Source organism: Cryptococcus neoformans, assembly GCF_000091045.1.
Source record: "Cryptococcus neoformans var. neoformans JEC21 chromosome 5 sequence".
Taxonomy (NCBI): Eukaryota; Fungi; Basidiomycota; class Tremellomycetes; order Tremellales; family Cryptococcaceae; genus Cryptococcus; species Cryptococcus deneoformans.
This window is the reverse complement of record NC_006687.1, coordinates 1097371-1110000: the sequence shown is the minus strand read 5'-3', so window position 1 is coordinate 1110000 and position 12630 is coordinate 1097371. Positions and strand designations below refer to the sequence as shown.

At 48.1% G+C, this 12630-nt stretch overlaps 7 protein-coding genes across 7 annotated transcripts in view; 3 read left to right on the top strand and 4 right to left on the bottom strand.

The window, feature by feature from the left end:
* CNE03900 (expressed protein) overlaps positions 1-495 on the bottom strand; it is a 1820-nt gene extending 1325 nt beyond the window's left edge. The window contains exon 1 of the mRNA XM_571014.2: positions 1-495. This exon is cut by the window's left edge and continues 375 nt beyond it. Coding sequence (XP_571014.1) covers positions 1-225 — 225 coding nt within the window. The 5' untranslated portion in view covers positions 226-495.
* A 299-nt stretch (positions 496-794) lies between these two features.
* CNE03890 (cytochrome-c peroxidase, putative) lies at positions 795-2570 on the bottom strand. Its single transcript, XM_024657271.1, has 12 exons — positions 2494-2570; positions 2363-2438; positions 2270-2309; positions 2193-2212; positions 2112-2136; positions 1953-2049; positions 1667-1891; positions 1582-1615; positions 1434-1529; positions 1332-1380; positions 1168-1273; positions 795-1105 (listed from the first exon to the last, which is right to left on the bottom strand). Exons 1-12 carry the CDS (start codon positions 2522-2524, stop codon positions 900-902), a joined length of 1005 nt encoding a protein of 334 aa, XP_024512921.1. The 5' UTR covers positions 2525-2570; the 3' UTR covers positions 795-899.
* Positions 2571-2751: 181 nt separating this feature from the next.
* CNE03880 (conserved hypothetical protein) lies at positions 2752-3998 on the top strand. The gene is made up of 7 exons (XM_024657270.1): positions 2752-2841; positions 2905-2958; positions 3101-3215; positions 3337-3418; positions 3471-3484; positions 3557-3629; positions 3686-3998. The coding sequence occupies exons 2-7, from the start codon at positions 2932-2934 to the stop codon at positions 3819-3821; spliced, it is 447 nt and encodes a 148-aa protein (XP_024512920.1). The 5' UTR covers positions 2752-2841; positions 2905-2931; the 3' UTR covers positions 3822-3998.
* CNE03870 (hypothetical protein) lies at positions 3443-4567 on the bottom strand. The gene is made up of 2 exons (XM_024657269.1): positions 4156-4567; positions 3443-4090 (listed from the first exon to the last, which is right to left on the bottom strand). Exons 1-2 carry the CDS (start codon positions 4507-4509, stop codon positions 4082-4084), a joined length of 363 nt encoding a protein of 120 aa, XP_024512919.1. The 5' UTR covers positions 4510-4567; the 3' UTR covers positions 3443-4081.
* A 127-nt stretch (positions 4568-4694) lies between these two features.
* Positions 4695-6481, top strand: CNE03860 (mRNA methyltransferase, putative). Its single transcript, XM_571196.2, has 10 exons — positions 4695-4781; positions 4834-4910; positions 4964-5056; positions 5110-5165; positions 5213-5503; positions 5558-5588; positions 5648-5886; positions 5941-6152; positions 6211-6267; positions 6323-6481. The coding sequence occupies exons 1-10, from the start codon at positions 4712-4714 to the stop codon at positions 6415-6417; spliced, it is 1221 nt and encodes a 406-aa protein (XP_571196.1). The 5' UTR covers positions 4695-4711; the 3' UTR covers positions 6418-6481.
* Positions 6482-6740: 259 nt separating this feature from the next.
* CNE03850 (conserved hypothetical protein) lies at positions 6741-10041 on the top strand. Its single transcript, XM_024657268.1, has 7 exons — positions 6741-7326; positions 7379-7573; positions 7630-8873; positions 8925-9019; positions 9071-9458; positions 9515-9661; positions 9722-10041. Exons 1-7 carry the CDS (start codon positions 6777-6779, stop codon positions 9995-9997), a joined length of 2895 nt encoding a protein of 964 aa, XP_024512982.1. The 5' UTR covers positions 6741-6776; the 3' UTR covers positions 9998-10041.
* CNE03840 (expressed protein) lies at positions 9026-12196 on the bottom strand. Its single transcript, XM_570977.2, has 3 exons — positions 10111-12196; positions 9504-10050; positions 9026-9450 (listed from the first exon to the last, which is right to left on the bottom strand). The coding sequence occupies exon 1, from the start codon at positions 11853-11855 to the stop codon at positions 10152-10154; it is 1704 nt and encodes a 567-aa protein (XP_570977.2). The 5' UTR covers positions 11856-12196; the 3' UTR covers positions 9026-9450; positions 9504-10050; positions 10111-10151.
* Positions 12197-12630: the final 434 nt, after the last annotated feature.

Here is a 12630-nt window from a genome sequence, read left to right as displayed (position 1 = left end):
CATGTAAAGATCCTCCAGCAACTCGTAACCCTCGTCAGTTTCGGAGAGATGAACGATAAGCTCTTCGGAGATGGTAAGGCCGTTGTAGTACAGGACATTGATAAGGGAGATGAGGTAGGTCGCCAGGTCGGTGTCAGGGCAGTCAACTTCGGTCGGGTCTGCAAGAGAAGAAGGAAGGAATGGGGAAACGAGCAGCAAGAGGAGGGGGACGGTCTTGAAGAACATTTTCCCCTGGCTTTATTGTTGTTGGAGGCTTTGTGGAATTGGGACGGCTGGGTATTGGGATGGAGAGGGTTAATCCGTTGGTAGCGGTTGCTGCTCGACTGCTGTTATGGAAGAAGGAACGTGGGATAATGAACGTGATATGGTATTTAAGGAAATCTTATAAGTATTGCAAGCAACGATAACAAAGTATAGAATAGTAGTAGAGCAGCAATAAGTGTTCACATGCGAGCTCTGAACCAAACATAACCTCCTTGGGGTTTAGATTTGGGCGATACTTTCTGCTATTCCAAAGCCGTCCTATCTGTTTTAGAAGGCTTTTACAAAGGAAGAATCAGGAGGCACAAAACCGTCACGCCGCCGATGTATGACTCATGAACAATCTCACAAAGGATCCTCCTTTGATTTTCCCAGGTTGTCAAAGAGGCTATAGTAATGAGGGGCCACTTTAGCTGCAAGTATTATTCACCGCAGTTGACTACATGGTCCCATACAAGGCTTAGGTTTCTTTCCGACCAAATGGTAGTTTGGACTTCATCTGGGGGTTAAAGTTGCCAGTGGGACATATCGGGGCACGTGAAAGATTCATGATAAGGTAATTATATCAGTATCAAGCTACAACAACTGCTAGGCGGACGGTCTTCATGTCTACTAAAGGATGGATTGTGAGACGGGATTTATAACTTTGCCTCCCTGTTCTGCATCGCCATAAAGGGACAGCCACCACCACCAGCAGCTCTTTGCACGCCACCGCCTACTGCTCCAGAGACGGGACAAGTCTCATCGCCGGCAGGAGGAGCAGTCTTGTCCAACGGCTTGCCCTCCTCGGCGGCTTTTTTGGCCAGTCGAGCAAAGCCTGTATCGTCCCTATCTACTCCCAGCTCTAAGCGATTGTTAAGGAAGTCAGCAACGAGCGGTCGCAGGGGCATCAAGATGAAGGCATACCTATCAGTTTACCAAATGCGTTGGCAAAATCTTTGAAGAAGAGATTTTGGTCTGCCGCGTATTTTTCGACCCATGGACGGAATGATGGGTCCTCAATGAGAGCCATCTATGACAGGAGTCAATAAGGATCATGCAGATGCCATGGAGATGAGAGTTGAGCCCACGTCTGTTGGCAGCATCATGAGCCTTGTGCCGGCTACAATAGCTTCATACCTGAGATCCTCATGTCAGCACAGATTATAGAAGTTAGGTTTAGGTCCACCTACTGGAATGGTCCATCCCATTGTCTGGGTTTCCAAATGGGACGGAGGAGAAGTTTGAAATACTGATTGGAGAAACGAGTTGGATTGACGACCCATGGTCTGCATAGCTCATCATCAGCCAACGTCACGTACAGAGGCTATTTTCCGGTACCCATCAAAGCCACTCCGGTCCGCATGACAACGACCTAAAGAGTCGAATTAGTATTGAAAACATGTTTCCACCTCGCATCACCCACCCAGGTTATGAGCACCACTGAGCGCTACAATCTCCTGGTCTGAGAACCCCATTCTTCCAAACACGTCCCTAATGTGGGCTGCTCCCAAGGCTCCATCTGGTAAACGGTTGGACACATCACCTCGATGCTCAACTGCAGCTTGCTCAGATTCATAGTCTAGTCTTCCGGGTTCCCAGGGGATTTGCGGACCGCCCATAGCCTCGATGGCTGTTACTCCTGCCAGAGCTAAATAAAGGAGAGTCGATTAATTGAAACCATGACAGTTGAGGATGAGAGAGGAACATACTCCACAAGTCCGCATGAGAGATCCAGGAGTTGGCACTCTGAAGCGGGAGAAGGAACGATATGGCATAATGGAGACCGGCATTTGCGGGGTCAACAGACTGGAGAAGTTGGTTTAGCCTTGTTCTTCGCGCGTCAAGCTGAAAGATTCATTGATGCTTACTTCCGGTGGGAATCTCATTCCAGCTCTTTACTCCATATGTTAGCTTGACCAGGTGAAGAGATTCACTGTATGCTTGCTTACCCGTTAGAACCTCCGTTGTGCTATGAATCACATGTTAGCCAAGACCTTTAACAAAGCGTGACCAGCAATGAGCTTACTTCTACCAGACTAAAGTTTCCAGAAGCATGCCACGCCAGTCTATTTGTACAGATAAGCATGTAAGGATCATGACTCATGCAATTCTGGCATACCTAACCAAAACGGGACCAGCAGATCCATCGTCGTACCCGGGCTGCTTCATGATCTTCTTAATCTCCTCTTTCAGAGCTGATCACACAAAGTCAATTGAAATCCTTCTCCATTCTTAGGTTTACTCTCCCACCTTGGTAGTCTCCTTCTTTTACTGAAGCCATGTTTGCTAGTATTGTTCGATGATGGGCGAGGAAAGTTGAGGAGAAAGATGCAAAAGGCTTGCTGTGATTTGGTGTCGTTTCTGTCGGTTATCACTACAGCCGGTGAAAACCTTGTCCCACGGTTGAATCGGAAAGAGAGGCATTAGAAAAGTGGTTATAATTGAGCTTGTAATGGAATTAGAAAAGTGTTTGTAATGAGAGTAGGTGGCGTTGTCTCGGAATCATGTCAACGACGGTGCTTTCCATCGCATGTCTCGAACGACTTGTTGCTCTTTAAATCATACTTTCGAGAACATTACTTAGGAAAAACATACATTGTACGTCTACCCCACTGATATCTATGCCCGAGTGACTACTTACTAATTGTGTTTTTCTTTCAGCAACTCCTGTCCTCGTAGCCTTTCGATATGTCTTTACCCAAACGTATCCTCAAGGTATGCTCGGTCGGTTTCCATCAATCGTATCGTTAGACTGACGAATCACCGAATCAACTCTCGTAACAATACTATCTCGTGCATTGTATATCTGATTCCCTTGCTTTGTCAACTCGTAAACCTTGCCCATTCCATCCGACAGGAGACTGAACGTCTCATGGCCGACTCTCCTCCCGGTATCTCCGCTGCTCCTAAAGATGACAATCTCCGACATTTCGACGTGACTGTTGCCGGTCCCGACTCTTCTCCATATGAAGGTGAGTTCTACCCCCCCTTGTCATTGCATTTTGTTGTGAGAACGATGGGATAAACGAGTAGGGACGTCATGGAGGCTGATCATGTTTGTTCGCGGCCTTATCCTGCGATCTGCGTGAACAGGTGGTGTTTTCAAGCTTGAACTGTTCTTGCCGGAAGAATATCCCATGAATCCCCCGAAAGTCCGATTTTTGACCAGGATATAGTGAGTTTCATTGTATCGTATTGGTCATCGCTTGCTGATTCATTCCACCTAGCCACCCAAATATTGGTATGTCTATGCGCCCTCTGTAGCTATCCCCTATCAACCAAAGAAACACATTTTAACTGCTCTGAACTATAGACAAGCTCGGCCGAATCTGTCTTGATATCCTCAAAGACAAGTGGTCCCCTGCTCTTCAAATTCGAACCGTCCTGTACGTCTATCTCCTCATATCACTAAACTCTGCGTCTGCTCACGCATCCCTCATAGCCTCTCTATTCAGGCTCTTCTCGGTGCTCCCAACCCCGACGACCCCCTTGCCAATGATGTTGCCCAGCACTGGAAGGAGAACCAGAATGCTGCCATCGCCCAAGCCAGAGAATGGACTCGAAAGTATGCTCAGTAGTAGTGTCTGTAGCTATTAGAATGTTTCCTTAGGGACTGGTGTAGACTTCTAAGGTCACATGTCGATTGCGATGGATGATTTTTTTTGTATGGTAGATTCCTATTTCTACGTCTTTAAAAGAATGCGTAAGCTGTTAAGAGTGTCCGAACCCGTATTATCATGAAGCCTTATTTTTCCTGAACCGGTTTAATAGCTGGTATTCAGTAAAACATCTTTTATTTATCAATCCATCATCATGCCAACACACTGTCTATCTCTGATTAGAAGTCCTATTGGTCCCGTTAGCTATTTTGCCACTCATTGAAAAAAGAACCTTGATAATGGCAGAACTCACGGTTACTCGTCCTCCAAATTGCCAGTCCGCATCTCCCGCTACGAATGGATCATTCTTCGGTCCACCTTGTTCCCCAGTCTTGGGATTGACATCACCATCAAATTCAGGCTTGGGTCCCTTCCTCACGTCTTGATGTAGATCTTTCTCATTCTCTTGCTCCGCAGTAGGAATAGTGCCAATAGTCTGATTGGCTTTAAGAAGGGCCTCAAACTCTGCTTGCTCGGCTGGAGGAAGAGGCGGAGGGCCAGGACGGGTAAAAGAGGATGGCGCGCGCAAGAAGGTAGGGGTGGTGTGGATGCATTTTGAGAGGACAGGCCGAGCGAAGAGAGGTCGGAATGGGATGTATAAGAGCATGTTTTCGGTTCGTGTTGGTTATACACAGAAGATGTGGTCGTGAAGTGGCGTGGAGAGTGGAAAATGAGTTTCGGGGAAAGAGGAGATAGAGGCCCGGGGCGGACAAGCGAAAGTGGAGGTCTCCCAGTGTGACGCAGCGTAAGATGACAGTTTCTGCAACAACAAATCTCACATCTGCTTTGTTACAGCAAATTATCATACAATGGAGTCTCCTAGCCGCCCACCTACTCCTCCTCTCCCCACTCTTGCCCCTTCTTCAAGCAAGGGACAAAGTACGTTGAAGCAGCGTCATCTTGAATAACGGAACTGACACAAACGTTGCAGAACGGGACGAATCCATCCTCGAGCTGAACTCGCTTCTCGACAGAGAGACGGCCAAAAGCAAATTGCGACGCTTGGCTGTGGGTAGATTCGTGCATTTTGAAGGTTTACGCTGAACAGACGTCCATGATAGATATCTACATCGTGTCTACCGCCCTTGTTCAATCCGCTATGCCCATCAACAACGCTCGCGGCATGTAAACAAGTGCGACACGAATGTACCAAGGTGTGCCAAGAGGATCAACAAGGGTATTCTTCATACTGATGAGGTGCTGGAAGGCCCATTTTGATCCCATACAGAGACCATGGACAGACTCTACCCTTGGTTTCTGCTCGTACGCCTTGGACCATCAATATTTTTTTCCCCACTGACCCAACATAGATACCTAAACTTATGCTACGGCGACCCGATGTTCACTAAGAACCCTTCATTGGGGGATGGTTCAGGCCCGCGCGGAGGGACTAAAGATTGCAGATACCAGCATTTTCAAGTTACCCCTTCCACTATTCGTTGTACTCAGCCTTTACCTGAAGGGTATCCCTCCGTCATGCCTGGCTATTTGAAGAAGAGGGTACTGGGGGATGAAGATGTAGAAAGGCAAGACAAGGAAGCAGATGTGGCGCAATGGGTCAACTGTGATCTGAGGAGGTTCGACTACTCTCTTCTGGGACAGTGAGTCATGTTCATGCCAGTAATGGGACGAGGTACTCAGACGCTGTCAATTAGATTCCAAGTGATTGTCGCCGATCCTGCGTGGGTGAGTCAAACTTCCATAATATTTCCGAATAGACAATGTGATTGAATCCTTCTCCTTAGGATATCCACATGACTCTTCCGTACGGCACTATAACGGATGACGAGATGCGGAATATGCCTATCCGTTCTCTTCAGCCTGACTGGGGTATTCTTTGTCTATGGGTTACTGGACGAGCGATGGAGTTAGGCAGAGTTGTATTTGCGCACTGGGGCTATAAACGAGTGGATGAACTGGTTTGGGTCAAGACAAATCAACTGCAAAGGCTGATTAGGACAGGAAGAACTGGGCATTGGTTAAAGTCTGTTTGCCTTTTTTCACAGTCGAAGACTGGACGCTGATGGTGTATAAATAGTCACACGTGCGAGCATCTTCTTGTAGGCCTCAAACTCCCTCAGAACTTTCCACGTGATGCACCTATTCCATGGGACACAGAACCCGCTCTTCGACATCTGAGGAAATGTGTGGATACCGATGTGGTGGTTGCGGAAGTAAGGGAAACAAGCAGGAAGCCGGAGGAAGTCTATGGGGTTATTGAGCGACTGGCGCCGAAAGGAAGGAAGCTAGGTTGGTATAGAACTGCCCGAACGTAAGGAAACACTCAAGTGCTGATATTGACGGACAGAATTGTTTGGAAGGAAGCACAATACTAGGCCCGGATGGGTCACACTTGGCAATCAGCGTGAGTTAACCTTCCTCTCGCATAATACCCAATTAAACGCTGACACCTTGTCCAGTCGGAGATTCTCAAATAGCAGAACCAGACTTGTACGACCGTCTTGTCAAGGCATATCCCAAACAGAAATTCACTTTTGTGCCTTCAAAGCAATAATGTTTGTAAATCGAAACTGGCTTGTATTCTGTATAATATGTCACACCATGCATGTAAGGATATAAATATGTCCCCATCTTATTATGAAGCCCTATGTCAGTGTTATAAGCATTGCTGTAGGTGCTCTCTTTATACATAAAGTGTAGACGTCGGATTTTCGGCCGCTGTACTGGTGGTTTAAAAAAAAAAATCAAAATCGTGTCGGCGCGGTTATGGCCGAAATGATGTGATCTTTTTTCTTCTGATAAGCGAGGAACGGAGGAACGAGGCCTTTGGACAGGGCGCGAACAAGATTCGAACATTCTTATCTTCTGTCCTCTTTCATTATCGCAATTCTTTCATCCATAAGCCTCGTTAGCATGCCTATACAGGCGAGGAATACAGCTTCTCGTCTCCCATACAGCGAGGACATTGAGAAAGCCCCCCTCAACCCCGACAACAGTCCTCCAGATTACGACGATGACCGCCGTACAAAGCCGCGGCAGTCCGGTTCGACAAGGAGCGAGATGCGTACGGTCTTCTTCACTGGTTTGGGTTTGTTCGCTCTCGCTCTCTACGTAAGCCAGAATGTATCCTTCCCCTTTCCTAGCAAACCTCAGCCCTTGCCCGACTTCATCACCAAAGGTATCGAGCAATGCAAGATCATCTCTAGGCCGCCTCCTCATTTTGAGCGATTCGACAGCAAACGAGAGAAAAACGATAGGTTCGTTCCTGGGACGAAGCCTGTATGGCTTAAAAATGGAACTGTCTGGACTGGTGAAGATGATGGAAACGAAATCCTCCAGGGTGTAGACCTGTTTTTGGATAATGGTGTGATTCGAAAGATGGGGTCTACACTGGAGTTAGATGAGATATTGAAGGGTTCTGAGTACGATGAGGTCGAATTGCATGGGGCTTGGGTCACTCCAGGTGAGTAGATGCCCCTTTGAAAATGAAAGATGGTTGATGCCTCTTCTATCAGGTATCGTGGATACCCATTCTCACATGGGTCTCGACTCTGCCCCTGGTCTCAAGGGCTCTTCTGATACCAATTCTCACCGCGGCAACACCCAACCTTGGTTGAGATCGTTTGACGGCTTCAACACTCATGATCTTGCTTTCAATTTGTCTATCTCTGGTGGTATCACAACAATGCTCGTTTTGCCCGGTTCAGCTGGCAAGTTTCTTCATTTACATTTACTCGATCATCGTGCTGATGTGATGTTGAATCAGGGTCTATCGGTGGACAAGCTGCAGCCTTCAAGCCACGATGGACTTATGAGAACACTCCCCAAAGCATGCAAGTTGAGCCACCCTTCGTAATTGACTCTTCTGGTAATGGCACCTGGCAACGCACTCATTCCTGGCGGCACATCAAGCATGCTTGTGGTGAAAATCCTGCTCGTGTCTACGGCGCCAAGCGTATGGATGCGGCCTACGACTTCCGAAAAGCCTATGCAGAAGGCAAGGAGCTAAAGGACGCCCAAGACAGGTGGTGTGCCGACCCTAAGAGTCAGAAAGAACCCTTCCCTACCAGCCTCGAGTACGAAGTTCTGGCTGATGTCATCAGGGGTAATGTCAAGGTCAACATCCACTGCTATGAGACCACTGACCTCAACACTCTTGTACGAATCTCCAACGAGTACGAATTCCCCATCGCAGCATTCCACCACGCGCACGAAGTCTACCTCGTACCTGACCTACTCAAGCAAGCTTGGGGCCCTGTGCCTCCTGCGGTTGCAATCTTTGCGACCAACGCCAGGTACAAGCGAGAGGCGTATCGGGGTACCGAGTTCGCTCCCAAGATCCTTGCCGACAATGGCTTATCTGTCATCATGAAGTCCGATCACCCTGTTCTCGACTCGCGTTACCTTGTCTATGAAGCCTCCCAAGCTCACCACTACGGATTGAACTTCTCCCACTCCCTTGGAGCTGTCACTACTCACCCTGCCAAAGCGATGGGCCTTGATCACCGTCTTGGCTATGTTCGCGAAGGTTACGATGCCGATTTGGTTGTTTGGGACTCGTTCCCTCTCTCGTTAGGAGCTACCCCTAAGCAGACTTACATCGATGGAATTCCTCAAATCCTCAAGCCTCATGTGGTGGAAAAGCCTGCTGAGGCACAAGAGATCTTCCCCGAAGGCAAGTGGGATGACGAGATTGCTGAAGCTATCATTACTCGTGGTGACCCTGACAGGCGCCCAAAAAAGTCTGCAAACAATATTCTTTTCCAAGGTGTCACCGCTTTCTACCTCGGCACCGACAAGTTTGATCTTTCTGTGTTCGAACAGGGCAAGAAGGGCGATGTTATCGTCAAGAGCGGGGAGATTATTTGCGTTGGCAAATGTACTGTGGAAGAAGATTTGGACTTTGAGGTCATCGACTTGAAAGGCGGTAGCATTGCACCTGGTATGATTAGTGTCGGAAGCTACCTCGGATTAATGGAGATCAGACAGGAGAAGTCCACTACCGACGGAGTAAGTAGTGTGCATATTTATTGGATTCAGACACCTAACAGACACTTTTAGAAAGCATACGATCCATTGCAGGACGCTGGGGAGTATACTGACGGTATGTTGGTACACGCAGTCGATGGCGCTCAGTTCGGCGGCAAGGACGAGCTGTAAGTGTTATTCAAGAGTTATTCATCGCCCTTCTGACAAGAATGTTTTAGTCTCGCCTACAGCTCCGGTGTAACTACCATCGTCGCCTACCCCATCTCCACCTCACTTATCTCTGGCCTCTCTTTCTCCTTCTCTCCCTCTGCTCCCCACCCTCTCGCCCGGCATGCTATCCAGAACCCTTCTGCAGCGCTTCATCTCTCTCTCGAGAACACTCCTACATCCATCTCTTCGAAGATTGCCATCCTTCGACGTCTCTTGCTTGGCGAAGTCGAAGGCCACACTGAAACGGTACGGGCATTCAAGAAGGTGGCGAATGGAGAATTGAGGTTGGTCGTGGAAGTTTCTTCTGCCGATGTGATAAGTGCTTTGGTGAGATTGAAGAGGGAAGTGGGAAGGAAGGTGAAGATCACCATTTTGGGAGGGCACGAGTCTTGGCTCGTAAGTAGATGTTTCTGAACTAAGGGAGGAGAAACGATCGCTCACCATGTACCTAGATTGCTCAAGACCTTGCCGACGAGGACATTGGCGTCATCGTCGCCCCCAGTAGATCTTACCCTGAAGAGTGGGACCAGCGTCGCATAATTCCTGGTCCTCCTCTTTCAAACCACACTCTTCCATCATACCTTGTTTCTCATGGCGTCGTACGGTCTTTCCCAATTTTGTTTAATTTTGAAACTGACTGACGCTTGACCATCTTACAGAAAGTTGGCCTTGGTATCGTTGAAGAATGGCAAGCGCGCAACACGCGATACGACGCTGCATGGGTTTACGCCAATTCCCCGGAAATCTTCTCTAAATCGTCGGCTTTGGCCCTTGTGTCCAACAACCTCGAAGAGTTGTTAGGACTCAACGAGAACAACAACGCTTTGAGAGAGAATGAGAAGGCTTGGGTTGCGTACGAGGGTGACTTGTTTGGATTTGAAGGGCGTGTGAGGGGTGTTCGAGGGTATGCAAAGGACGAGGTGGATTTGTTCTAGACTATAGATGAATGATAAGCCTGAACGATGTCCTATGTTTTGAAATGAATAAACTGAACATTGAAGCATCAGCACTGCATCATGTTCACTTATGGTAACAACAAATTACTCACCAGTTTTGAACTGTTATGGGTACCATCAACCGCTGCCATGATCACATGATGCCCTTCTTGCCCTTCCTTCCAGCAAGTCCAAAGACGCGAACATCGCCGGACTCCCTCCATACTTCTCTCTGCAAACAGCCCCACTCATCATCCTGATACTCTCTCCACCCTTTCCGCGTCGCTTCCCACACTTCTTCATCCTCCAACTTTCGTAGTCTCACTTGTGCAGACTTGCCAAACATTCTCGCAAAAGTGAACGAAGGGACTTGACCAGCTTCTTCCAAGGACCATATAAGCCTTTGAAGTGTGTCATGAGTGAGTGGTGAGGGGATAGGCGAATTGATCGTATCTGCTGGTAGAGGTAAAGGCGACGGAGGGGGAGGGGGTGGAGAAGAGAGATGAAGGAGAGCGGATGCGGTCTGGGCGCCCATGTTATTCAACACACTTCGCCATTTTGTCCACCACTGATCAATCTGTCTTGAAAGACTCCGATACACAAATCCAGGTAATACTTCTGCATGTGATTCAAGAAGACTTTGTGCTGAAGCCGCATGGGTGTAGAGTACAGAACGAAGGTACAGAACGGCAGAAAGTGCTGATAAAAGCTGGTTGGAATCTAAAGAAGGGCCATCTGAGAAACTGGAACTGGGTGTGATGGGTAAAGATAGAGTAGCCTGACGAGATTGAAGCTTTTGATTACGAGGAGTTTGTGGTGTACGGGGCGTGATAAGTGAGCGGGGAGATTGAGTGGTTGAAGGTGTATGGGGCAGCTTCGGAGTCCCGATAATGTCCTCTCTCCAATGCACCCCTTGAGGTAATGTTGGAGCACCTGCCAGCTTTGGTGTTTTCCCGGTATTAAAAGGATGGTCTACAGGAAGAGGCGGGTCTTCATTGAACTGCTGTACCAGTTGTTTCCTTGTCATAGGAGTTGGAGGGAAGGGGAATGAAGAGATAAACGGCTCTATAGTACTCGATCGCCATTCTTCCCTGGAAGAGGTAAATCCTGACCCTTCTCCCGATCCAGAATTGGTGTCAGAGCCGCTGCGTTCAAGCCCTGTACCAGCGGGGATTTCCAGGAAAGATGCAAATGAAGGGAACGATGTCGGACGTTGGGATCCGTCGGAAGTCGAGTTTGAATCGTCGCCTCCAACCCTCCACTCAAAAGATGGTGAAGGCGGCCATGGAATTCTTGAGCTCCTCTTCTCATTCTTCAACCCTCTGTCAACCTGGACAGAGCTTCGTCGTCTGTTAGACATGCTTCCTTCCGACGCATCCACGACTTCCCATTCAGCCCAGTTGTCGCCCCTCTTCAATCTTGCTTTCATCAACAGATCCGAACCCATCTTTCTCAACTTCCCTAATCGTCCTTGTTTCTCGTTATCTCCTTCTGGAGCCATTGTTGGCGGCTTCAAAAGAGGCATGGACGTTGTAGTACGGAGAGTAGGGCGGGGGAGAAGGATGTCCGATAACTTAGGCTTAGTTGGCTTTGGGCGGGGACGAGTGGGAGATATGGGAGGGAAATATGAATTCGAAGATGGATGTCTGGCGAATGTATTTGTGGGATAGGGAAGGACGATGTTCGGCATAATAGAAGAACTGGGGGTGGAACAGTTACCACGGTCGGATTCCTGAAGTTGGCGGGTCGAGAATTGTATGTCTAGACTATCTCTTCCCAGAATCCCATTCTTGTGACCTTCTTGAAAGGGTTTTCTAAGCGTATGCGGATGACATACCCAATCTATTTCGCTCTCCATTTTCTTGCAAGCGAATTCTGCTTTTAAATATTAATTGATTTGTTCCAAAACGAATCTCGGCCCTCGGGTTACGGGTGCGGAATGTTACAGCCCGTACGGCATCATAACGCAGAAAAAGGTAAAGAAGATAAAGACAACGTTATTGCCTCCTTCTTCCTACTCTTCCCGGTACCCGTGTTTCGCGTTCCACACAGCGTTTAATCGATCGTTGCTTGTCGATTATCGCCAACCCGGCTTAGCAATCTCGACTATTGAATAGCGTTCGTATTCTCGTAATAGTACGTCTAAATAGTACGAGATGATCGATTTGTGAGTAATGAATTGGGACTAGTCGACGCTTCGATCGACAGGCTGTTAGATAGGTAATAGATGTGAACAAAAGGGGCTGCGAGGAAAAGGGAGAAGCGGCGGTGAATCCGAGATCTGAGTGAGGTGTTCAGGACTTAAGCGTCAAATTACCCTGTACCATAGAAATCAGTTTCCCTGTTGTAATTAGTCGCCTTCGTTTGACTGCTGGGCCCTGTGCTCTTGCCAAACATGTGCCGCAAGTAGATCCTGAAAATACAGAACAAGGGCCAGGGGCGTGCAGAAGATACAACACATACATTTGATACCAAAGAAAAAAGATGGACCGCCTGCATGCCTTGCCTCTTTGCGCAATGAGGTTTTGAAATACGAGATGATAAAAAAAAGGAAGAAGAAACACTTTTTAATGGCTTACGAGATAGTAGATTGACGTACGCGTGCACAGCGGAGGCTCGAGCGTCGGCAGTAA